We start from the raw sequence: 22,541 nt of genomic DNA, 5'->3' as shown, positions 1-22,541 counted from the left end.
TGGTTTATAGAAACGTGTTTGACCCTCAAAATGTTATGTGTCATGCAAGTTTCAGTTCAAGCAACAATAGTTTTCTATGTATTGGTAAGGACTTTTATGACTTTGCTTCTAAATTCTACGAACCATCTAGTAACAGTTTCTCTGACTTTCAAGTTTGGTTCACAACAATGGTGTGCAACATATTATTCCATTGTACTATGACTTTTATCTCGAATTGTCTTTCATATATAACTACGGAAAAGTGCTGAAAAAGTATTGAATGTGAAGATATTAGAAAATAACATTTTTTCTAACATCGTAGAAAACTCATGAAAACAATTTATTTTTGACACTTTCACAAAAACATAAAAAAAGTGAGTTAAAATGAGATGTTTACTGAACTGGCTGAATGTCGCCTTCTGTAGTTATGTAGAATGGTTGACCAGAGAAGTGAAGGAGACCCTGAGAATTTGGTTCATTCTTGGGAAAGGGTTCTCTCTGTTTGGAAGTAGTATCCAAGGACGCTTGGCAAGAACTTTATAATGGCTTCCTTCTTTGCTTGCTTTATGTCGTCGTAGGCTGTCCCGTCTGGTATTTGAATTGGAATTCCAGTCGAAGTCTCGAGATTCAAGGCAGCCCTTCCCGTTATCCAACCGTTAACAAGCTTGCCTTTTACATTCTGCCTGAGGAAGTCTTTAACAAGCTCGTTAATTTCAATTAGGTAAATTGTCGTCGGTAGGTTCGACCTCGACCATTGCTACTGTCAGAAAAAGTACTGCTACTGTCAGAAAAAGTACTGCTACTGTCAGTAAAGTACTGCTACTGTCAGTAAAAGTACTGCTAGTAGCAGTAAAACTGCTGCTACTGTCAGTAAAAAGGAAAATTTGAGAGGGTTTTCGACGATAAAGTACTGCTACTGTCAGTAAAAGTACTGCTACTGTCAGAAAAAGTACTGCTACTGTCAGTAAAAGTACTGCTACTGTCAGTAAAAGTACTGCTACTGTCAGTAAAAAGTACTGCTACTGTCAGTAAAAGTACTGCTAGTAGCAGAGATTTTTATCGTTGTGGTCCGACAGGACACAAACGAATGTCCGACGTCCACCAACCGAGTCCATTCCAAGCCAGAGGAACCTAAAAACACACAAGCTCTCAGCAACCTCAGTTCCAGCAAGTACCTCCGAATTACTACCAATTTCCACCTCAAGGTTACTACCCACCACAAGGCTTCCCGAACTACCCTCCTCAGCCTATGCCTTACTTCCCCAACCCTTGGATGTTTATGCTGTTGTAAGACGAGTTACGGAAAGTGAGGTGAACCGAAAAAGTGACACTTATTTGGTCGGATAAATTCCCTATATATTTACTTGTCAAAAAAAATCAGACTTTTTTTGCTTTAAAAAATTTATAAGTTAATTATTGAGAACGAAGGTGAAAGGAAATGGATATCTCTTACCTTTCATTCCCTCGAGAAAGTTCAAAAACTTGGGTGCAATCAGTTCTGATTGCACCCAAGTTTTTGAACTTTGTATAAGGAATTGTTGGCTATGATGCACTGATCATGAATCAGTACATCTAGCAACAATTCTTCGCAAACAGCGGGAAACTTTGTCTGAATAGTTTAACATTCAGACAAAGTTTCCCGCTGTCAGAGAGGGAATGGAAGGGTAAGAGGTATATATTCATAATGTATACCTCTTACCCTTTCATTCCCTCGAGAAAGTTCAAAAACTTGGGTGCAATCAGTTCTGATTGCACCCAAGTTTTTGAACTTTGTATAAGGAATTGTTGGCTATGATGCACTGATCATGAATCAGTACATCATAGCCAACAATTCCTTCGCAAACAGCGGGAAACTTTGTCTGAATAGTTTAACATTCAGACAAAGTTTCCCGCTGTCAGAGAGGGAATGGAAGGGTAAGAGGTATATATTCATAATGTATACCTCTTACCCTTTCATTCCCTCGAGAAAGTTCAAAAACTTGGGTGCAATCAGTTCTGATTGCACCCAAGTTTTTGAACTTTGTATAAGGAATTGTTGGCTATGATGCACTGATCATGAATCAGTACATCATAGCCAACAATTCCTTCGCAAACAGCGGGAAACTTTGTCTGAATAGTTTAACATTCAGACAAAGTTTCCCGCTGTCAGAGAGGAATGGAAGGGTAAGAGGTATATTCATAATGTATACCTCTTACCCTTTCATTCCCTCGAGAAAGTTCAAAAACTTGGGTGCAATCAGTTCTGATTGCACCCAAGTTTTTGAACTTTGTATAAGGAATTGTTGGCTATGATGCACTGATCATGAATCAGTACATCATAGCCAACATTCCTTCGCAAACAGCGGGAAACTTTGTCTGAATAGTTTAACATTCAGACAAAGTTTCCCGCTGTCAGAGAGGGAATGGAAGGGTAAGAGGTATATATTCATAATGTATACCTCTTACCCTTTCATTCCCTCGAGAAAGTTCAAAAACTTGGGTGCAATCAGTTCTGATTGCACCCAAGTTTTTGAACTTTGTATAAGGAATTGTTGGCTATGATGCACTGATCATGAATCAGTACATCATAGCCAACAATTCCTTCGCAAACAGCGGGAAACTTTGTCTGAATAGTTTAACATTCAGACAAAGTTTCCCGCTGTCAGAGAGGGAATGGAAGGGTAAGAGGTATATATTCATAATGTATACCTCTTACCCTTTCATTCCCTCGAGAAAGTTCAAAAACTTGGGTGCAAATCAGTTCTGATTGCACCCAAGTTTTTGAACTTTGTATAAGGAATTGTTGGCTATGATGCACTGATCATGAATCAGTACATCATAGCCAACAATTCCTTCGCAAACAGCGGGAAACTTTGTCTGAATAGTTTAACATTCAGACAAAGTTTCCCGCTGTCAGAGAGGGAATGGAAGGGTAAGAGGTATATATTCATAATGTATACCTCTTACCCTTTCTTCCCTCGAGAAAGTTCAAAAAACTTGGGTGCAATCAGTTCTGATTGCCACCAAGTTTTGAACTTTGTATAAGGAATTGTTGGCTATGATGCACTGATCATGAATCAGTACATCATAGCCAACAATTCCTTCGCAAACAGCGGGAAACTTTGTCTGAATAGTTTAACATTCAGACAAAGTTTCCCGCTGTCAGAGAGGGAATGGAAGGGTAAGAGGTATATATTCATAATGTATACCTCTTACCCTTTCATTCCCTCGAGAAAGTTCAAAAACTTGGGTGCAATCAGTTCTGATTGCACCCAAGTTTTTGAACTTTGTATAAGGAATTGTGGCTATGATGCACTGATCATGAATCAGTACATCATAGCCAACAATTCCTTCGCAAACAGCGGGAAACTTTGTCCGAATAGTTTAACATTCGGACAAAGTTTCCCAACTTTCAAGCCGAAATTCGCGGATACCATTCATTTGAAAATTATAAGTTTTGAAAAAAACCGTAAATCATTATTGAATCTAAAAATATTTATGTACAAAAGTCGGTATATATTCTATAATTATTTAAAATAATGAAAAGTTGATTTGTGAATCATTGAATATTAATGCTGTTATATATATATCAGATGATATAAGATGATTTTTTTAAATAAAAAATAAAATTTAATTTTTTAATTGTTAAAATAAGAATAGTAAGCTTGACAAGTAATTTAAGTTTTTGCTTTGTAAAGTTATTTGGTTGGCAAATGCATTGTGTCACTTTTTGTTTGAGTTCACTTTCCGTAATTTGTCTTATGATAATGCAAAACCCTGCCCCACAATTCCAATTCCAATCTCAGTCCAAGAGAGACCAAGACTTCGAAGAAGGTCTGAACCGCTTACGCAAAGAGTATGCTACAGCTCCAATTGAGAGAAAGTTGTTCCCGGACCAAAAAATATAATTTAGGTGAAGAGGTGAGATTTCACCTCTTTTTTCACCTGTTTTTTCACCCTCTTGAATTTTCATGAATTTTATATATTAATGTTTTCGTTAAGCCACTTTGTGCCGTCAGTCAGTCAGTCAGTCAGTTTAGGAAAGACTTTAGAAAGTTGTTGGAAAATAAGTCCTGGGAAGAGTATTATAAGGCATTTTGTGAAGAATATAGTAACCGCCGGAATTCGGACTGTTGCTTTTTATACAAAATTCATGCAGGAAATTCTTGAGTTTTGGTTGAAAGAATACGGTGGAGCCAAAAGTGGCTCGACCTCAAAACAAGCATTTTATGAGCTTACTAAGGGCGTTATGAATGAATTCAAAGGTATTTACATACATCCTGACCTCGTTCATTTTGTTGCTGAATTCAATAAAAATAATGTTTAGGTGAAGAGGTGAGATTTCACCTCTTTTTTCACCTGTTTTTTCACCCTCTTGAATTTTCATGAATTTCCTTAAGATAGAAAAAATAAAGTTAGTTTTATTTTTATTTATTTTTTTATTTTGTATGTAAGAACAGATATGTCAACAATCGGCACAACAACAATTCAAACAACTACAGCACCAAACTCGTTAGTCATGAATCCAACATCTATGTTAGTAGAAATGAAAAGCTTCATTCCTTCTTCATTTACTTTCGAAACAGAAATACAAAGAATAAAGCAGGAACTTTTAACAAGTAATTTAGACTGTAGTGCGAAAGATGAAACAAATGAAGAATATCTTTATGAAATGCAGGACATTATTGACCATTTACCCAAATTGCCTGAAATTCAGCAGCAAAAACTAACTATTCCTGAATTCGATGAAATTGAAGTGAAACCAACTGACTCAGTAGAAATAAAGAAGTTCATACGAAAGGTAAATTATGAATTCCTTGGTTTTCATTGCAACCATAAAGTTATGGACAAAGATTGCGACATGGTATATAAGAACATCTCTGACATATATAAATCTGGGGAGTTTAAGACATACGACAACTTTGTTTCATTAGCTGCAAAATGTGTATGGCAGATAAGAGATAAAGATAGAAGAGGTAAGGTATGGCATGAACAGATAAAACCAACTGCTTCAGATTTAAAGAAAACCATTGACGCCTTGGTTGTTTTAGCAGGTAAGGTTTCAGAATATAACGCAAAAATGAACCCGCAATGTTCTAAATGTAAAGCAGCAATTAGGAAATATAACTACTCCGTCAAAGAGATAGAAAGAATGAGAAACGACTATGCAGACTTAAAGAAAGAAGCAGAGAAGCCGGTAGAAAATAAAATGGACATGTTAGAATTTCTGAACAAAAACTATCCAACTGCTGACGATTTCCTTCTATCTGACGTCAAGAAGAAGTATAAAGAAACTTTCGGCATTGTTAAAACATTCGATGTACTAAAAGAAGAAATAGAAGCTACGAAACTGTTTAGGATTTCAAATATACATCGTACAATTCATGTAAAACGCTTATAAAATAACTGGGGTAGAAATGAGGTGAAAAAAGAGGTGAAATCTCACCTCTTCACCTAAAATATATTTTTATTGAATTCAGCAACAAAATTCTAAGTAAAATGGCATATGGCTTGTGTCAAACTGTTGAGTTTTCACAAAATTTAAAAAATAACGTTTACCATGTGAAACGTTTATAAAATAACTGGGGTAGAAATGAGGTGAAAAAAGAGGTGAAATCTCACCTCTTCACCTAAAATATATTTTTATTGAATTCAGCAACAAAAATAATGAATTTCCTTAAGATAGAAAAAATAAAGTTAGTTTTATTTTTATTTATTTTTTTATTTTGTATGTAAAGACAGTAATGTCAACAACAGAGAACACAACAACCGTTATAGTCCATGAAGCTATAAACGAAGAATATGAGTGGGTTCAGTTTAACAAACAACTCCGTCTCATTCGTTCGGTCAAAGACGATATGTACCAAATGCAAAGTATTTTGACAGCATGTTTTGCACCCGACAATAAGAAACCACAAGACTGGTTTAGGAACCAAAGCACTATTGAACTATTAAATGAAGCTGAAAATTCGACTACGAGAAATCCCGTAGTCGCAAAAACTCGAGTGGGAGAAAAACCCCAGTCGCCAAAACTCTATGAAAATCGTGAAAAATTGCCAAACGGTTTGAGAGGATATTATGTACATAGACTTCTTGTAAATGCTGTTGCAATGTGGGCTTCGCCTCGTTATGCTTGGTATATTTACAGACTTCTTGACGAAATTCATAGACAAGAACGTGAAGAGATGGAAAAGAAACTTCATGCAAAAGATGAAGTCATTGAAGCAAAAGACAAAAGCATTCAGAAAAGAATACCACGTTCGGTACCAAAAGGAAAGGAAAAGAACTATAAGTATATGATTTATACTGAAGAGATGGAAAATGAAGAAGATAAAGATATGGTTATGTTGCATTTAGTCAGAAGAAACAACAAAAGCTTTTACGACCTTGCTAAGATTTACAAATCTGACAGAAATTGGTTCTATCGCGAAAACTTACCGATTTCAATGACCCCAAATGAAGATGTGAAACAAATAGTTCAAGATACGTTACCTCAAACACACTATGATATGAAAGGTTGTACAATACTTACATTCAAAGAAGACTTACCGCTACTGAAAGAAAAAATAACAGAGTATTTTGACAACTTCAAACAAGTAGGGTAGATGAACCATTTATTTTTATTGACTTTTTACAATTTGAACTTTGTTTGCGTAGATATGAATTCTGAAAGAAGTATGAGGGTCTTGTATGACTTTGTACTTCTCCCATAGTTCATGTCTGTCAAACTTACCTGCCATGGACTCTTTCATAAGTTCCATGAAATCGTCTTCGGACAATCCGGGGAAAAGTATTATGTCAGTAAGTATTCTTTTAACATCCTTACTTAAACTCTTTGCTGTCTGTACACAAATGACAACTGAGATGTTAAAGTGTCTGAGCTTCTTAAGAATTCGACACATATCTTGTTCTCTGTTCTTTAACAAAGGATGAGAGGCGAAATCATCTAAAATAAGAAGACATCTATGAGGGTATGTCTTCCAATCGTAAGATTGCAATTTCTTCGAAATGTATTCTATCTCTTTCTGTTTGTTTCTGAAGTGTGTTTCTTCTCTAATATTCTCTGCATTTCTCATTTGGGTCTTTGAACTTAGAATTTATATACTCATTTATAGCATTATACTTCAAAACTCTTCTTTGGTACTTCTTTATCCAATCTAACAACTCAGTATCCTTTATACATACTAACTTAGACTTCTTATAATATCTTTGAACAAATTGACGGTTTGGTCAAATTGACCAGAAGTACTACAAATAACAACTAACTCATAGAATGGGTTCTTCTCATCTAGTTCTTGTTGTTTGTGCAGCCATTTTAAGATAAGTGAAAGTCTTACCAGACCCAGGTGGTGGCAATTAGACCTGTATACCATTCTGAGCAAATAAGAACTTGTCATGTTTTATCTGAGCATTTTCTAACTTCCTCTTGTTCTTGTTAAAACATTCTCAAATTTTTGTCAATGTCAGCAAACTTTTTTTCTAACATATTTTTAGAAAAATTAAAATTTCTATCTTTTAGAAAATGTCTAGCGATTTCGCTATCTATATTCGAGACAAACTTTTTGACAGCAAAACATCTGTCGACCATAAAATCTTACATAGTGTAAACAAGAAAGGTGAATTTGTTCTAAAGTTCTGTTTCTGGGAATATGACAAGAACCATAAAACATTACAAAGAGCAGTCTTAAAATTTGTCAATGACAGACTTGTTGACAGAGATGACGCCGATTGGAAAGATGAAGTCCAACAAAAGTTCTTAGAATGCAAAGAAGACACATGCGCTGTTCTTGAAGATGAAATAGAAAACAGAATAGATGAGCTATTAAAGGACAAAGAACTTTTACATAAATATAGTTGCGCCAAATTTGACATAACTCCACCAGAAAAGAAGAAGAGAGAAAAGAAAGAAAAGAAAGTAGAAGAAGAGAAGAAAGAACCTGAACCAGTTCCAGAGAAAAAGAAATTTGACATGTAAAAATAAAATTTTATTTTTAGAACATTTCTGGGTCAATGTCAATGTTCTCTTCCTCTTTAGGAGTAAACACTGGCTTAGACTCTAAAATCTTTTTACCCAATTTACCTTGAACTTCTACAACTTTAGACTCATAATATTCATAGTCGTCTGTCTTCTTTGGTTCATAAGGTATAACAAGTTTGTATGCTTTGCCTTCTTTAAGGTTTGAGAACCTTCTGTCAAAACTTTCTTTGACTGTTAACAAACCTTCTATGTCTAAGTCTTCAAATTTCGCACCATTTTTAGTCACAATAGCAAACTTAACTGGTTCGATGTTCCAAACTTTGCTGAATGAAGACTTTTCAAAATGGTAGAAGTAAACATTCAAATATGTAAATGGGTCTAGTTCTTCTTTAAGTCCTGACATGTACTTGTTTACTGAGATGAATTTCGTCATCTTTTCTATCGGATAAAAAAATATTTTTTTTAAATTTACTCAGAAAAAATTTTCTTTGTATATACACCATTCTGAACATCTAAAAGACTTTTGACATTTGCCAAGAATGTACGTTTAGAAGCTGCCATATAACCATATTCTTGACAATATTGTTTATACGAATCGTACAATGACCTTTCATCTAATGACACAAAGTCGCTTTCTTCTATGAACAGTTCATATACACTCTTGTTTGCTTCTAACAATGTTTGTCTCTCTTCGGTATGTGGAATTTGTCTTGGATTGAACTTAGAAATATCTAATGTCATAAAGTATGAGAACAAATGGTTGTAAAACTCTGGTGTCAAAGTTTCTGCTAAGTCGTCAAAATATTCTGTATCTTGCATATGAGCTTCTGACGTTCTGACAACTACATATCTTCTGTCAGAACTTTCTAACTTCATCGGAACAGCATTGTTTGAAACCATAATGAAGTTTGCAACATTTTCACAAACTCTTTGGTCTTTATACTTTCTTTTCAACAACTCCAACTTTGTCTGTTATAAGACTCTTCAAAGCATCTGAGTTCAAAACTTTTGTTGTATCTATACTTTGAAGTTTCATTGCAAACTATAAGTTTCATATTCTCTATTGAGGAGTTAAACTTGCCACAGATGTTTTCTAAGTTTGTCATATTCGGATTCGAATAACCTTCTAACAGTTTGCACAAAAATATCTGTAAAGAAAGTATTCTTACCAGTTCCTTGTTTTCCAATTATAATGAGAGCAGTTTCATTTTTAGCACTTGGATGTTGTAAGATGTTTGCAAACCAACATAAGATATACTCATAAACCTTTTCGTTTCCATTGCATATAATTTCTTTGACATGGTCTAACCAAGCTTCTATAATATTTTCTTTCCATTCTACTTGTTCATATTTATATCCAGTGAAGATAGAATAGAAGTTTGGAGAAGGTGTATAAAACTTTATACCACGAACTGAAAAATCTTCTAACTTTGACAATAAGATATCCCAAGCATCTAACATCTTCATTCCAACTTGTACGACTTTTATTTTCTTAAGTTTCTGTCTACATTCTTGTTCAGACACTATTGTTGCTCTTGGTTTGTTAAAGACAACATCCCATTCTTTCATGACATAACATTCTGGGGCAGAGTCAACATAAATGACTAACGTTTCAAATTCTCGACTGCTTTGTTATAGTCTCTAAATGGACACATATTTCTGAATGCTTGGAAGTCATAAAAATCTGAAACATCTATTCTGTACATTTTTATAAAAATAAAAAAAAATAATATTTTTTTATTCTTGACTTTGTTGTTCCATTTGTTGCATTTGTTGTTCTTGAGCTATTTGTTGTTGAAGTTGTTCTTGTAATACAATACTTTCACCAGTTGCATCTTCCAATTCGAACTTTCTGCCGTCATTGACAAATACATAGGACATAAAAGTTTTACAGGAACAAAGTTTGCGTCAACTAATGTCAACGTTATACTTGCCAAAGTGTTTGAGTTCACTAAGGTTGAAAATTCTGCATTCGAATGAACAATAGGCAAACCAGCAGAGAAAGTATTGTTTATACGCATAGATCTTTTGGTCATAATAGTTTCTGTCGACATTCGAATAACACTTGAACCTAAGTTTGAAACAATATATAAGAATTGGTGTGCTAATGTCAATGGAATAGACATTCCTTGTATGACACCTTTTTCCTGTTATAGGAAACTGTTGTAGTAAAAACAGAAATAAGTTTTGTATTATAGCTCATATCGTTTATAGTAACTCAGTCGGACATCCAAACATAATGAAACCTGCTCTAGTTGCAGCACATGTTACACCCGTACTTAAAGTATTAATAAGTCAACAAAACCTGTTGTTGGTATATCTGAGTAAGTATCTTCAAAGGAGTATTTTTTACCATTCACAACAATAAAGTCTTCTGGTGTCAAAAGAGCAAAACAGGCTTTAGTCGTCATTGTGTTTAAGGTTAGTTTACAATATCGTCCTTGAGGAACTTTGTAAGTTTGTTGTTATAGAATTATATGACTCAGGGTTTTTAGTCGTAATAGTATAAACCATTATGTCTTCTGCCATTTACTTAGCAAATAAACTTTAATGAAATGTTGTGGTCGTCAAATATTTTTATAACGTCTGGGAAACTATATTTTAAGTTCAACGTTTCACCTCCTTTCATAACGTATATCTTGTCAATGGCATTATATGAAACACCACAGCAACTAATGTCGGGTTCTATTTCTTTGATGTTTATATCGTCTGCCTCTGTCAAAAGTTTCAATAGTTCTTTCAAAACTTCATGAGGTGCAATGACATATGAGTTCACTTTTACAGGGTTGTGTTCGACCAAGTTTAACATTATACTTAAAGCTTGACAAATCTTCTCCTGAGTTTGAAGTTTGTCTTTCAGTGTTGGTAGTCGTTTCGAATATCTGCAACAGAACTTAAGTCTCTGCTAACTTCAGGATATGTTGGTTCTTTTACAGGAACAATTGTTATACCATCTTCGTCTTCGTATGGTTTCCCCATTTCAACATCTCTGTCTTTGACATTGACAATAACACTTTGACTGTTTGTTTGAGTTGGTGAATTTAACTTCACATCTGCCACCGCCATTAAACCTTTTGAAAACACTTACGCTTCTATTTTTCGGAAATGACATTTTACTTAGAATAAAAAGATGGACGTATTCGGATATCTATTGAAATTGAAGCAGAACAAAGTTTATACTCACAAACAATACAAATACATTGACAGAATAGTTCTTTACACAAACAATGGAAAATGTTATAGAATAGCAGTCTTTGCTGAACCTAAATATTTTCATAAAGCAAAGAAAGTTGGTATAACCGAGATGGTGAAAGTTCTTGAAGCAGACAAAAAATATTAAACTTCAAAACTGACCGATATTACTAAAGGAAAGTTTATCTTACAATATTATGTCAAAACTGGCGTACTGTCAATATTTGACGGAGAGAAGTCAGTTCAAGAACAACTTACTGACCTGCTGCCAAAATCTGCTCGATAGAAGCTGTCGTTATGCCAATCTGAGGAGCCCCAGCAGGTTTCATCGAACGAATCTTCAAAAGAGCATCTTCCGTGAAAAGTGCTATTGGTTTTGTAAACTTCTTTGCTTTCAATTCATCTGGACCGTCTCTGTCACCAGTATATTGTATTTGAACTGTACCAACAGTTGAAATACCACCCATAAAGTCTTCTGAGTCAGCAAATGGAATGCCAAGCCAAAAGTTTGAACGGTCTCCATTTGTATATTGAGTTTTTTGACCTCCTGTATGAGTCCATACTTTCACATATGGCATAATAGAACTTTGCATTTCAGTGTTAATGGTTGTTGTGAAGTTGTTGTTAAATTTCATAGCATCTAATGTCAAGTTGTATGACCTCATATCCTCAACTGTAGAATATTCTTCTCTTGGATAATATTTGCCATCTATGTTTATATGATATTTAATACCAGGGTTGTAGAAACAAGAATAGTCATTTATAGTTCGTCTGAACAGTACAAACATAGTATCTGCATGTTTCATTGCAGTTGTTAAAGCAATATCTGTTCTTGCACCTGCGGCTCCTGGATTTTGGTTTCCAACTTCACCTGCAAAGTCTTTGACAGATATTTGGTGTATAGGGAACATAAGTGGAACTGCAATATATTTGGCAGCTAAAGCATTTGAAATATCTGGGTCCAACATATAAACGGCAAGTCTGCTTTCTATTCTCTTGCATTCAAACTGTTCGCATGTGAACTTAACTGGGTCCCAAGCATCTCCAGCAGCATTGAAATAATTGTTTACTTCAGTGTTGAGGTTTGAGAAACCAAAGTCTAAGTCAACTTTGTCTTTGCAAAAGTCACAGAACTTGGCTCCACCAGTTCCAGCTACAGTAATGCTGAATGGGTCTTGTGTTGGTGCATTGACTAAGTTATTTTTGCTTGGAGTAAGTTCGATAGAAATTTTTCCTGCCCAGTTTGGCAAGTATCTTAAAAACCTTAAGATGAGGAAAGATGACAAAGGAACTCTAAGTTTCAGTTTTACTTTGGTTACTGCTGCTGCAGTTTGTCCAGAAAGGTTAACATAAACTCCTGGAACGTTAGGGTCAAGTCTTCTTATTTTCTCAATAGTTGCATACTGGTCTGTTTGTTCTCTAGCTTGTGGTTGTACTGAGTTTCTCAAAGCGAACCATTCATAGTTTGCCCATGTTACTGTTTGAACTAAGTCAGAGTTAGAATATATCTTATATCCCATGAAAACTTCTGGAGCATATTGGTATCCGACATAGAAAATTCCATTGCAACCTTTCTTGTCAGACAACTTGGCAGAAGGTTTTATTTCAATGTCTTGTTCCACGTATAAGAATGAGTTGTCAATAGAAATAATATGAAACCTGTCGCAAGCAATATCTACTGTTGTTGAAGAACCTTCTCCAAACTCACCTACGTTTCCATAAGAAACAGCAGTTGTATATTTGTAAGTTCCAGGAACTATTTCTGACCTTCTAATGGCATTGTCGCATTCGTTATACCATTCGGAAACATTTCCGTTCATGGCATCCAAAACTGTTTGGCGTTATATTCTGAGCGGCGTACATTTCATATGGGTAAAAATATAGAATAGTTGGATTTATATATCATAATAGAACCCACTCGGACCAAGCTTTACTTTCTTCCTGACTGAGTTTTTAACTCTTCTTTTTCCTTCATTGCCACTACTTTCACTAGATGAAGTTACTTCTTCACTACTTTCACTTTGTTCTACTCTTCTCTTCTTCTTTGGTGTCGCTTTTGGTAACTTGCCCTCTGCTTCAAGTTGTAGCATCTTTGCCTCATGTTCACCTAGTATGTTGTAAATTTTCCATGTCCTTTTTGCCTTTGGGCTCTGGTCGCCATCTCAGGTAACCTATATCCTAGAAAGATTTTGTCATAGTTTGTATTTGAGTCTTCGCTTATTGTTTGCATGACTCTTTCCTGAGTTTCCGGTTCAAGCTCTTCAAACAGAGCTTGTCCATATGGAATAAGCTCGTTTCCAAATATATGTTTTTGTAGCCATTCTGGTTTTCTTTCCATGTTACCAATAATATCTTTTGTGAATGGGAAAGCTTTTACCCAACGCTTCAGTCTTGCGTCATTTATTTCTGTAGTTGGTTTTATTTTGTCATGGAACATGTTTTTCAATACTAACATTTCATTTGGTACTGTCCATTTGAGTTTTCTTAAATATTCATCCCTTCTCAGTTCATTGTCTGCAAAGTAAGTTTTTATGACATTTTGCAAACTTTCGTTTGCAAGGTCATGTACAATAGGTTCTCTTCCTTCTCTCTCCCTAACTGTCTTTCTAAACTCTTCACCAAATATACCATCTCTATGGTTCTGTGTAGTTCTTTGAGATAAATGTTCTAGAACGTCAGGTGTTATATTTCCATCAGCCATGTTCATTTCATACTGGTCCAAAATATCTGCATGTTTCATATCTTTCAATGGCATTAAAGCCGCGCTGAAAATACCAGCTATATCTGGTTCACCATTCACTTCCATTGCGTCTACAACTTCTTGGAATTGAGGTTGTAAGTTTATGAAACCACCTATCCGGATTAGCTTTATGACCCCATCTCATTGTAGTTCCATAGTCTGCAGAAACAAAAGTAGGTTTGTTTCCATATTGGTTAGGTTCTGAATGAACTTTAAACAATGTTTCATTTCTATATGTTTTGTTGAAATTTAACCTTTTATTTTCACCGAGTTCAGCCAAAGATTGAACGTTATATGGTCGTAAGTAAAAAGGATTATTGTATTTGCGTACATTTTCTTTCAGTACTTCCATTCTATGCTGAATATTTTCATCGGATGTTGGAGTCTTTTGTATGTCGGTGAACATTTTTCGATATTCTTCTACTATGTCAGCCGAATTTTTCTTAGACTCTTGGAAAGATTCCATATTCTCCGCATACACTTGTTGAGGGTCAAGATTTTTCGGCTGTTCCAAATCTTCATCTAGTTCTGTGAAGTTAGTTTCCAAAGGAGGGACTTGTTCGTTTCCTTCAGGCTCTTCTAGCTGTTGTTGCTGAACTATTTCTTCCATGTCTGGTTGTATCTGAACTTTTTCCTGTTGAGTTTCTTGTACCTCATCTGCTGGCATTTCATATATTCCGAGACCGTTTTTAACAAGTTCCCTATCTAAGTCATCCGGACTCATAAACCTTTCTTCTTTCGTTCCGTCTCTATTTTTTACGCGTTTCATGAAGAGAGTTGAATTATCATTTAGCTCTGACACCAAATATCTCGGAGTAAATTCATTCATGTCATTTGGATGATATGCTATTAAATCATATCCCTTTGCGAGCTTGTATTTTCCAGGTTTGAGATTATATCCGATTTGATGCTGAGCCATAAAGCTAAATAGGTTCGGGTCAGTATTTTCTTCCTTGAACTTTCTAATAGCTTCTTTATATCTGTCACTAAAGTCAAGAGTATCTGGGTAACCATAATCTTCCTTAAGCATTTTTAAGAATTCTTGGTTTCCTTTTTCTCTACTTCTTTTATGTCCTTGCTCTGTTTGTGGTTGTTGTTGTGCAGGGTTTTGAACTGTTGGTTGCTGTGCTGGTTGTGGAGGTGGTTGTTGTGCTGGTTTTGGTTGTGGTGCAGGTGCAGGGTTTTGAACTGTTGGTTGCTGTGCTGGATTTTGAACTGTTGGTTTTGGTTGTTGTTGTGGTGCTGGATTTTGAACTGTTGGTTGTTGTGTTGGTTTTGGTGCATGCCTGTGTCTGTGTCCATGTGACGATGTAAATGTTTTAGGTAGTCCTGGTGCAGGTGCTTCTCTTGGAGGGTTTGGTGGTATATAAGTTCCACCAGCTGGCACATATGTTCCATCTGCAGCATAATGTTCTACCTGACTTTTCGTTTTTAAGAAAGCATTTACTAGGTCTGTTTTGGTCTGTTGTAACTCTTTTTCTTGACTTTCCACAACAGTTGCTCTAACGGCGTCATAGGCACTTTGAACTGCCTGTCTCGTTGCTGCATCTGTTATTTTCGTCATATTTTGTGCTACTTCTCTTAACTCTTTGTCGAAACCTTCAGACTTCAGTTTCTTTCCAGATGAGAAGTCGTTCACTAGTTTCACCTTACTATGAAGAGCTTCGAAGGCATTCTTAAAGTCAGCATTCATTAAAGCTTCATTTGAACTGTCTTCATCCGCTTGTATTTTTGTCCTTATTGACCCTATAAGTTGGGCTGCTTTAGCGTTGGCTTGGGCATCTAACCAGTCATTATTAACTTTTATAATATCTGCACTTTTCATTGCCTTTTGCATGGCTGCGTCGTTATTTTTACTTTCTTGTGCTAAGTTTTCATACTGTACGGTTTGGTTTTGCAACTGTAAAAGTTTTTCTGCCTTTACATTTGCTTCAACTTCTTTTTTATACTCATCGCTATCCATATATGTCTTCAGGGCTTTTTGTTTTATCTCTTCATCTTTCAGTACTTTATATTGAGTAGTATGGTTTTTCAAATTTATAACATCTTGTTCCATTTTTGCTACTTCTGCTGCTTTTTCTGACACTTTTTTCGCATATTCCTCTGTACTTAGTTCTTTCAGTTGTTCTTCTTTCTTCTTTTTCTCTACGTTTAACTCATTGAGTTTCTTTGTGTGTCTGTCATATTCTAGTTTCTTTTCGTTTTCACTTATTTGTTTCTGTATGTCTATGTTTGACTTTTTGACATCTGTTATTTGATTTTTGAGTGAACTCAAATTCATTTGACTTTGAGGGTTATAAGCTGTTCCGTCTGCAGCTCCACCATAGCCTGCCATTTTCGCTAAAAGTGCCGCTCTTAAACCTCCACTCTGTGCACCAATAACTCGGTTTAAAAGCATAGGGTTGCTTGACATTTGTTGCAACATAGTGGGGTCATTCATCATTTGTTGTTGCAACTGTTGTTGTGGTGTCAGTTTTACTATTGGATGTTTCAATGCTCGCTTCCTCTTACGTATATTCTTACGTAGCTTACGTGGCATTTTAAGTGAAGTTAAAAAGCGGTTTTTGACAGATGTTTATATGACACTTCTTGTTCAGCACAAAAAATTACTCGGTCAAAGTGTTGTCAGTTTTGTAAAATAACCGTCCTATCTTGTTTTAAAATGGAGAAAAGGCTTCTCAAAGTATACTTCCTTGGAACGCCTGTAACTTTTCCTGTAGCGACGATAGACCCTTACTTGTCCGGACAAAGTTATACTATTTTGAGTGCTCTACAAAAAAGTCACCGGCTGGCTCGTCCTCAGAAATTTTTTATGGGCTAGAGGGCGCAACGCGCCTGGAAGCCCTCCGAATATAAACTTCATTTATACTAAACATCTTCAGGGCTAGAGGGCGCAACGCGCCTGGAAGCCCCACTACCTTTTTTTTAAATTCGATTCCAATAATTTTGAAGATCAAAAGAATCAAATATTTGGTGCTGAATTTTTCAAAAATTGAGGGGAAAAGTCACGCGAAAAATTGTAATTTTCTTGATCAAATTAATGTTATATGAGCATTTTAGTAGTTAACATTAGTTAACGATTAGGATTGAAGTGATTCCACATTGACCCCCATTCATGGAGATTAGAATTCATACTACAAATAATTATTCCTTATATTAGTTTAAAATTATATAAAAATGAAATATGATTATATGCCTATTTAAGTGTAAATGATAGTGTAACCATATATGAAAAAGGGTGGCGTAACAAAAGTTAAAGGGTAGCACCATGTGAATTAAGAAAATAGAAAAGGTCATGGCGGTAATTTTCTTTTGCAATGCGAAGAGCTGTTTTTCCATCTTTATCTTTTTCATAAATTATGTGTGATAAAAAATATGCTGATATGAAAAAGTATTAAAATAATATAAAAAATATATAAAGATTATTATATATCAAGTAACATTTTCACCTAGTAATTGATATATATAATATCTGAAAACTTGGATGATTTATCATAAATGTACATTTAATATTTATAAAAAAATAAATAACTTAAATCATAACGCCATATACGCATATAATCGCATACATTGTTGTGTTTTCCCAACGAACCGTAACAGATGAATCTGTAGTTTGATCCCAAAATGTTGATGCAGCTAAGTGTAATCCAGCACCTGTTTTTTGCATGATGACGCATGTAGATACGTATTTAAATGGTTTGTTTTGTGCGCAAAGTCTTTTTGTGCAGTCTTCAACGATAGAAGAGCACCATTGATTAATCATCTGTGGTTTAAATTCCTGATTTCTCAGCATTGTTTCTATACTCTGATGTTAGAAATAAAAATATACATCCTTAGCAACTGATTTTACATATTCGCTATCAAAAGCGAGTTCTTCTGTAGCAACGTTCATTGTAAAATAGGGTCTTACCTGAATATTCTGGGAGTATACCAAATTTAGCTCAATCGCTTGTTCCTTTTACTTATTAAAAGGCATAATAATGTACATTTCCGTATGTTCTTTGGTTGACATAAGATGTTTGAAGCCATAAATAATTGATTGCAGGGGAAAAAATATCAAAATAGGTTTGAAACTTTTTACGGGCTTATAAAATAAGCCCAAAAAAGTATCAGAACCTATTAAAATATATATTCACACTTTTTATCAGCTTGCAGCTTCTCAGAAAAAGTGTGAAACATATTTTGAATATTTAATTTTACTTTCGCTGGAAACCTTTATTTTATATAAGGAAAAAGTAATATAGAAGGACTTAGCTATTATCATGTTAATAATTTTTAATAGGATAAACTTGGATTTATAGTGTTGCATGACTGACGAAAATACATATGCTTCTGTACACACCTAAATTTTTATTTGGCTCAAAATCACAGCAAGATTTGTTTTTGTTCATGATTCGCGTCGGTGTCAAATTGTTAACACTAGAATTCAACAGAATTTCATAAATTGAATGGCTATATACTGCAAATAGATATGCAAAAGACGCATTTGCTTATAATTATGAAAGGAAGAGATGAATAAATGTGCTGAAAAGAACATATATAAGGAAAAATAATCATTTATTTGATGCACAAAGACATAGATTGCATCCTTAAAATGGCCATGAATATCTGAGTTTATCACTTTATGAACTTTCATAATCATGGTATGCGATTTTTCCATTATTATCTTTAGCATTAGTATCTGCACCATTAGAAATAAGGAATTTTATCATCTTTTTTCTATTGTTTTGGACTGCATAATGAAGAGCAGTTTTTCCGAATTTATCTTTTGCATTGATATCTACATGGTGCAAAATAAGAAGGTTTGCTGTTTCTTTACAATTATTTTCTGCTGCTAAGTGAATAGCAGTTTTTCCGGATTCATCTTTTGCATTGATAACTGCATGGAATGAAATAAGAAGCTTTACAGTTTCTGAACAATCTTTCTCTGCCGCCAAATGAAGAGCTGTTTTTTTTTACTTTTGTCTTTTCCGTTAATATCACCTCCATGTGTAAGAAGAAATTCTACTGTTGCAGTATTCATATGTATTGCTGCTAAATGAAGAGCAGTTTCTCCATCTTTGTCCTTTGCATTTATTTCTGCACCATGTGAAATCAGGAGTTCTACTATACCACTTGTATATTTCTCTGCTGCAAAATGAAGTGGGGGTTTCCCATTAACGTCCTTTACATTGATAGCTGCACCATGTAAGATAAGATATTTTGCTGCTTCACAATTATAATTAGTTGCTGCATAATGAAGAGCTGTTCTTCCTGATTTATCTTTACCATTTATATCCGCTTCATGTGAAAGAAGATATTCTAATAATTCAATTAACCCATTTTCTGCAGCATAGTGAAGAGCAGTCTTCCCATTATTCTCAACAGCCTCGATATTCGCACCATGTAAAATAAGATATTCTATTAATTCTTTCGTTTTTGCATAATGAATAACTGCCATTCCATCGTTATCTTTAATGTTGACATCTGCATTATGCGAAATTAGAAATTCTATCAATTCTTTGTCATTATAGTATACTGCGTAATGAAGTTCAGTTTTTCCAAATTTATCTCTTGCATTGATATCAAGACCATGTGAAATGAGTAATTCCATTACTTCTTTATTGTCTGTTGCATGATTTAAAATTGTTCTTTCGCAGTAATCTTTAATGTTGATATCAGCACCATGTGAAATAAGAAATTCCAACATTTCTATGGCATTCTTATTTTTTGCTGCATGATAAAGAGTGGTTTGTCCATCTTTATCTCTAATGTTGATATCAGCGCCATGTAAAACCAAAAACTCAGTGATTTCTTTGCAATTATCTTTGCCTAACGCATAATGAAGAGCCGTTTTACCGTCTTTATCTTTTGCATTGATATATGCACCGTTTATGATAAGAAATTCTGCCATTTTAAAACTGCAATAATTTATTGCTGAATGTAGTGGAGTTCTTCCGCGTTTATCTTTAGCATTTATATCTACTCGGTGTGAAATAAGAAGTTCTGCTATTTCTTTTCTGTTTTTTTCGGCCGCTATATGTAAAGCTGTCCTTCCATATTCATCTTTTGCACTTGTATCTGCATATTGAGATATAAGATATTCAACTATTTCTTTGCGATCTTTTTTTAGTGCGTAATGAAGAGCTGTCGTATTTCCTGCATCCGCAATATCGATATATACACATTGTGAAATAAGAAACTTTAATGTTTCTAAACATGCATAATCTGCTGCATAATGAAGAATTCTCCTTCGATAGCCATCGCTTGCGTTTAAAACCATTGAAGGATGATTCATATATTCATTCTTAATGATGTCTAATAACTGAGGAAATGCAGCACACCATGGAAAAATTGATATGTCGTCTTTCTTGTACAGAAGAAATGCTGCCTTTAAATTTTGTGATTCGATGATTTTGTAAAAATCAAAATTACGTTTAACTTCATCATCACTATGACCAGTTACGGAACATTCATTGTAATTTGAATCAGGTTCAATATCAAGATTAAACAAACCATTTTCTAGAATGTATTCAAGGAGTTTATTGTTGTGTGACGAAAGAATATCATTGAAGCAATCTTCATCAATTTGATTGTTTTTCATGCATTCATTAATAATGTCCGTTTTTCCTCCAATAACAGAATACCGAAGACACCTTCGATCGATTTTATATTTGGAGGTTGAAATGAGGAAGAAGAAAATGTTAACAGATCCAAAATAGCAGCAAGCTTCAAGAGGTGATAAATTTCCAAATGGAATCTCAATATATGAACCTTTTAAGGGTGCACCCGTATGTACGTTTATTTGAGAGGAGGAGGATTACCTTCTCAATTTTGAGGGATTTGTTAGTTTATTTTCTCGATGAATATGCAATAAAATTTGATTTTTACCTTATCAATATACTTCATATAATATACACATGTTCATGTAAAAACTTTTTTCCAAAATCCTCAGGAATTAAGGGATTTTTGAATTTTAAGAATTTTTTTCGAATTTTTTCGAAAAAAAATATTTTCAGAACAGCCTTAACGGCTAAGATTTAGGAACAATGTTAAGTATCAAAAAGAAAGGAGGTCTGATATAGACAACATATATCGTTGAAAGTTGAAAAAATCTCTAATATTTGAGCCCAAAATTTCAAATTTTAATTTTTTGAAAAAAGAAGCCACCCGTATGTACGTTTATTTGAGAGGAGGAGGATTATATTTTTGAAAGGGTGAAACATTATGAATATGTTAATTATATAATAATATGTATTATTATAAAAAAGAAAAAATAAAGCACGTTAAAATTTTTCTTTCTTGATTTTTTACAAAATCTACTTAGAATTATGCAAAATATGACTAAATAATTATAAATTTCAAGTTAAATTTTAATTTTGATAAATAATTTAAATTTCAAAATATCAAGTTCAGTTCGACTATGTATGTAGTAATTCCTCAATAAAGTGCCAAAACCCTATTAAAATATATGAACATTTTCAACATTTTAATGTTTTTATTTAAAAATTTGATGGAATATGAGCTTCAAGCAATTATTATGTAAATAAAAATAATTAAATATATGTATTTATTCGTATCACAACCGTAGTAAGTCGATTCTTACTTTCTTCTACTGAGATTTGAATTTGATTTCGAATTGTAAAGAGATTCAAAGGGAAAATACTAGCGGATAAAAACTACATTCATGAAAGGGTCATAATGGAGTCAAGTTGTATTTTTTGATATTTTTTGCTTTTCGAGCCTAAATAGGTAGCCAAGATAATGCCTAAAAATAAGGTTCTAAATTCTGAAGTTTACATGATCCTCTCGTGTGCACCCTTAATATTTGCACCATGTAAGATAAGAAGTTCGGCTGTTTCTTTACTATTATATTCTGCTGCTTTATGAAGAGCGGTTTCTCCATTTTTATCTTTTTCATTGACATTTGCCCCATGTGAAATAAGAAGTTCAGCTGTTTCTTTACGATTATATTGTGTTGCATTATAAAGAGCTGTTTCTCCATTTTTACCTTGTTCATTGACATTTGCACCATGCGAAATAAGAAGTTCGGCGATTTCTTTATTATTAGAAAATGCTATGTAATGCAGAGCAGTATTTCCTTTATCATCTTTTTCATTGATATTTGCCCCGTGTGAAATAAGAAGTTCGGCAATTTCTGTATTTTCACAACGACTTGCATTATGAAGAGCAGTGATTCCATTATTATCCTTTTCGTTGATATTTGCACCATGCGAAATAAGAAGTTCGGCTGTTTCTTTACTATTATATTCTGCTGCTCTATGAAGAGTGGTTTCTTTATTTTTACCTTTTTCGTTGATGTTTGCACCATGTGAAATAAGAAGTTCGGCGATTTCTTTATTATTATTAAATGCTGCATTATGAAGTGCAGGTTCTCCATAATTATCTTTTTCATTGATGTTTGCACCATATGAAATAAGAAGTTCGGCGATTTCTTTATTATTATTAAATGCTGCATTATGAAGTGCAGGTTCTCCATAATTATCTTTTTCATTGATGTTTGCACCAAGTGAAAGGAAGTATTCGCATAGTTGTTATTCATAATTGCTCTGAAGATTGGATTTTCTAAAAAGGGTTTGAGTAATTGTTCTGTCTCTTCTGTTTTGCTCAATTTAATTCCGTACTCTTCATCAAATAGGTACACAAAAAGCCTCGGAATATCGGGTACAGTCG

At 34.2% G+C, this 22,541-nt stretch overlaps 8 protein-coding genes and 5 pseudogenes across 13 annotated transcripts, besides 9 other annotated features; 4 read left to right on the top strand and 9 right to left on the bottom strand.

Moving 5' to 3' along the window:
- Positions 1–14,070: part of a mobile genetic element that runs on past the window's edge.
- Positions 1,557–1,646: a mobile genetic element.
- Positions 1,806–1,896: a mobile genetic element.
- Positions 2,056–2,145: a mobile genetic element.
- Positions 2,552–2,642: a mobile genetic element.
- Positions 2,803–2,893: a mobile genetic element.
- Positions 3,052–3,142: a mobile genetic element.
- Positions 3,301–3,365: a mobile genetic element.
- TVAGG3_0931610 (uncharacterized protein) lies at positions 3,720–3,866 on the top strand (the record flags this gene model as incomplete). The annotated part of the gene is made up of 1 exon (XM_001318951.1): positions 3,720–3,866. The coding sequence occupies one exon, from the start codon at positions 3,720–3,722 to the stop codon at positions 3,864–3,866; it is 147 nt and encodes a 48-aa protein (XP_001318986.1).
- TVAGG3_0931600 (organellar and viral DNA polymerase type B) lies at positions 4,421–5,359 on the top strand (the record flags this gene model as incomplete). The annotated part of the gene is made up of 1 exon (XM_001318952.1): positions 4,421–5,359. One exon carries the CDS (start codon positions 4,421–4,423, stop codon positions 5,357–5,359), a length of 939 nt encoding a protein of 312 aa, XP_001318987.1.
- TVAGG3_0931590 lies at positions 5,703–6,583 on the top strand (annotated as a pseudogene). Its single transcript has one exon. A coding segment is annotated over exon 1 (881 nt).
- On the bottom strand, positions 6,590–7,027 carry TVAGG3_0931580 (annotated as a pseudogene). Its single transcript has one exon. A coding segment is annotated over exon 1 (438 nt).
- TVAGG3_0931570 (uncharacterized protein) lies at positions 7,481–7,933 on the top strand (the record flags this gene model as incomplete). The annotated part of the gene is made up of 1 exon (XM_051252614.1): positions 7,481–7,933. The coding sequence occupies one exon, from the start codon at positions 7,481–7,483 to the stop codon at positions 7,931–7,933; it is 453 nt and encodes a 150-aa protein (XP_051078188.1).
- On the bottom strand, positions 7,950–8,369 carry TVAGG3_0931560 (protein of unknown function, DUF4108 family; the record flags this gene model as incomplete). Its single annotated transcript, XM_051252613.1, has 1 exon — positions 7,950–8,369. One exon carries the CDS (start codon positions 8,367–8,369, stop codon positions 7,950–7,952), a length of 420 nt encoding a protein of 139 aa, XP_051078187.1.
- Positions 8,405–8,677, bottom strand: TVAGG3_0931550 (Poxvirus D5 protein-like family; the record flags this gene model as incomplete). The annotated part of the gene is made up of 1 exon (XM_051252612.1): positions 8,405–8,677. One exon carries the CDS (start codon positions 8,675–8,677, stop codon positions 8,405–8,407), a length of 273 nt encoding a protein of 90 aa, XP_051078186.1.
- On the bottom strand, positions 8,691–9,642 carry TVAGG3_0931540 (annotated as a pseudogene). The gene has a single exon. A coding segment is annotated over exon 1 (952 nt).
- TVAGG3_0931530 lies at positions 10,521–11,002 on the bottom strand (annotated as a pseudogene). The gene has a single exon. A coding segment is annotated over exon 1 (482 nt).
- Positions 11,673–12,648, bottom strand: TVAGG3_0931520 (protein of unknown function, DUF4106 family; the record flags this gene model as incomplete). The annotated part of the gene is made up of 1 exon (XM_051252611.1): positions 11,673–12,648. A coding segment is annotated over one exon (976 nt), but the record flags the coding sequence as incomplete, so codon positions are not given.
- A 4,420-nt stretch (positions 14,071–18,490) lies between the features above and the next one.
- On the bottom strand, positions 18,491–18,891 carry TVAGG3_0931500 (annotated as a pseudogene). The gene has a single exon. A coding segment is annotated over exon 1 (401 nt).
- Positions 18,892–19,228: 337 nt separating this feature from the next.
- TVAGG3_0931490 (cyclin-dependent kinase inhibitor 2C-related family) lies at positions 19,229–19,557 on the bottom strand (the record flags this gene model as incomplete). The annotated part of the gene is made up of 1 exon (XM_001318955.2): positions 19,229–19,557. A coding segment is annotated over one exon (329 nt), but the record flags the coding sequence as incomplete, so codon positions are not given.
- A 182-nt stretch (positions 19,558–19,739) lies between these two features.
- On the bottom strand, positions 19,740–20,451 carry TVAGG3_0931480 (proteasome regulatory particle assembly; the record flags this gene model as incomplete). The annotated part of the gene is made up of 1 exon (XM_001318956.2): positions 19,740–20,451. A coding segment is annotated over one exon (712 nt), but the record flags the coding sequence as incomplete, so codon positions are not given.
- A 177-nt stretch (positions 20,452–20,628) lies between these two features.
- Positions 20,629–21,668: a mobile genetic element.
- Between the last annotated feature and the right edge of the window lie 873 nt (positions 21,669–22,541).

This window comes from Trichomonas vaginalis, chromosome I, assembly GCF_026262505.1.
Source record: "Trichomonas vaginalis G3 chromosome I, whole genome shotgun sequence".
Classification (NCBI taxonomy): domain Eukaryota; phylum Parabasalia; order Trichomonadida; family Trichomonadidae; genus Trichomonas; species Trichomonas vaginalis.
The sequence above is the reverse complement of the archived record's forward strand: the minus strand, read 5'-3'. Positions and strand labels throughout refer to the sequence as shown.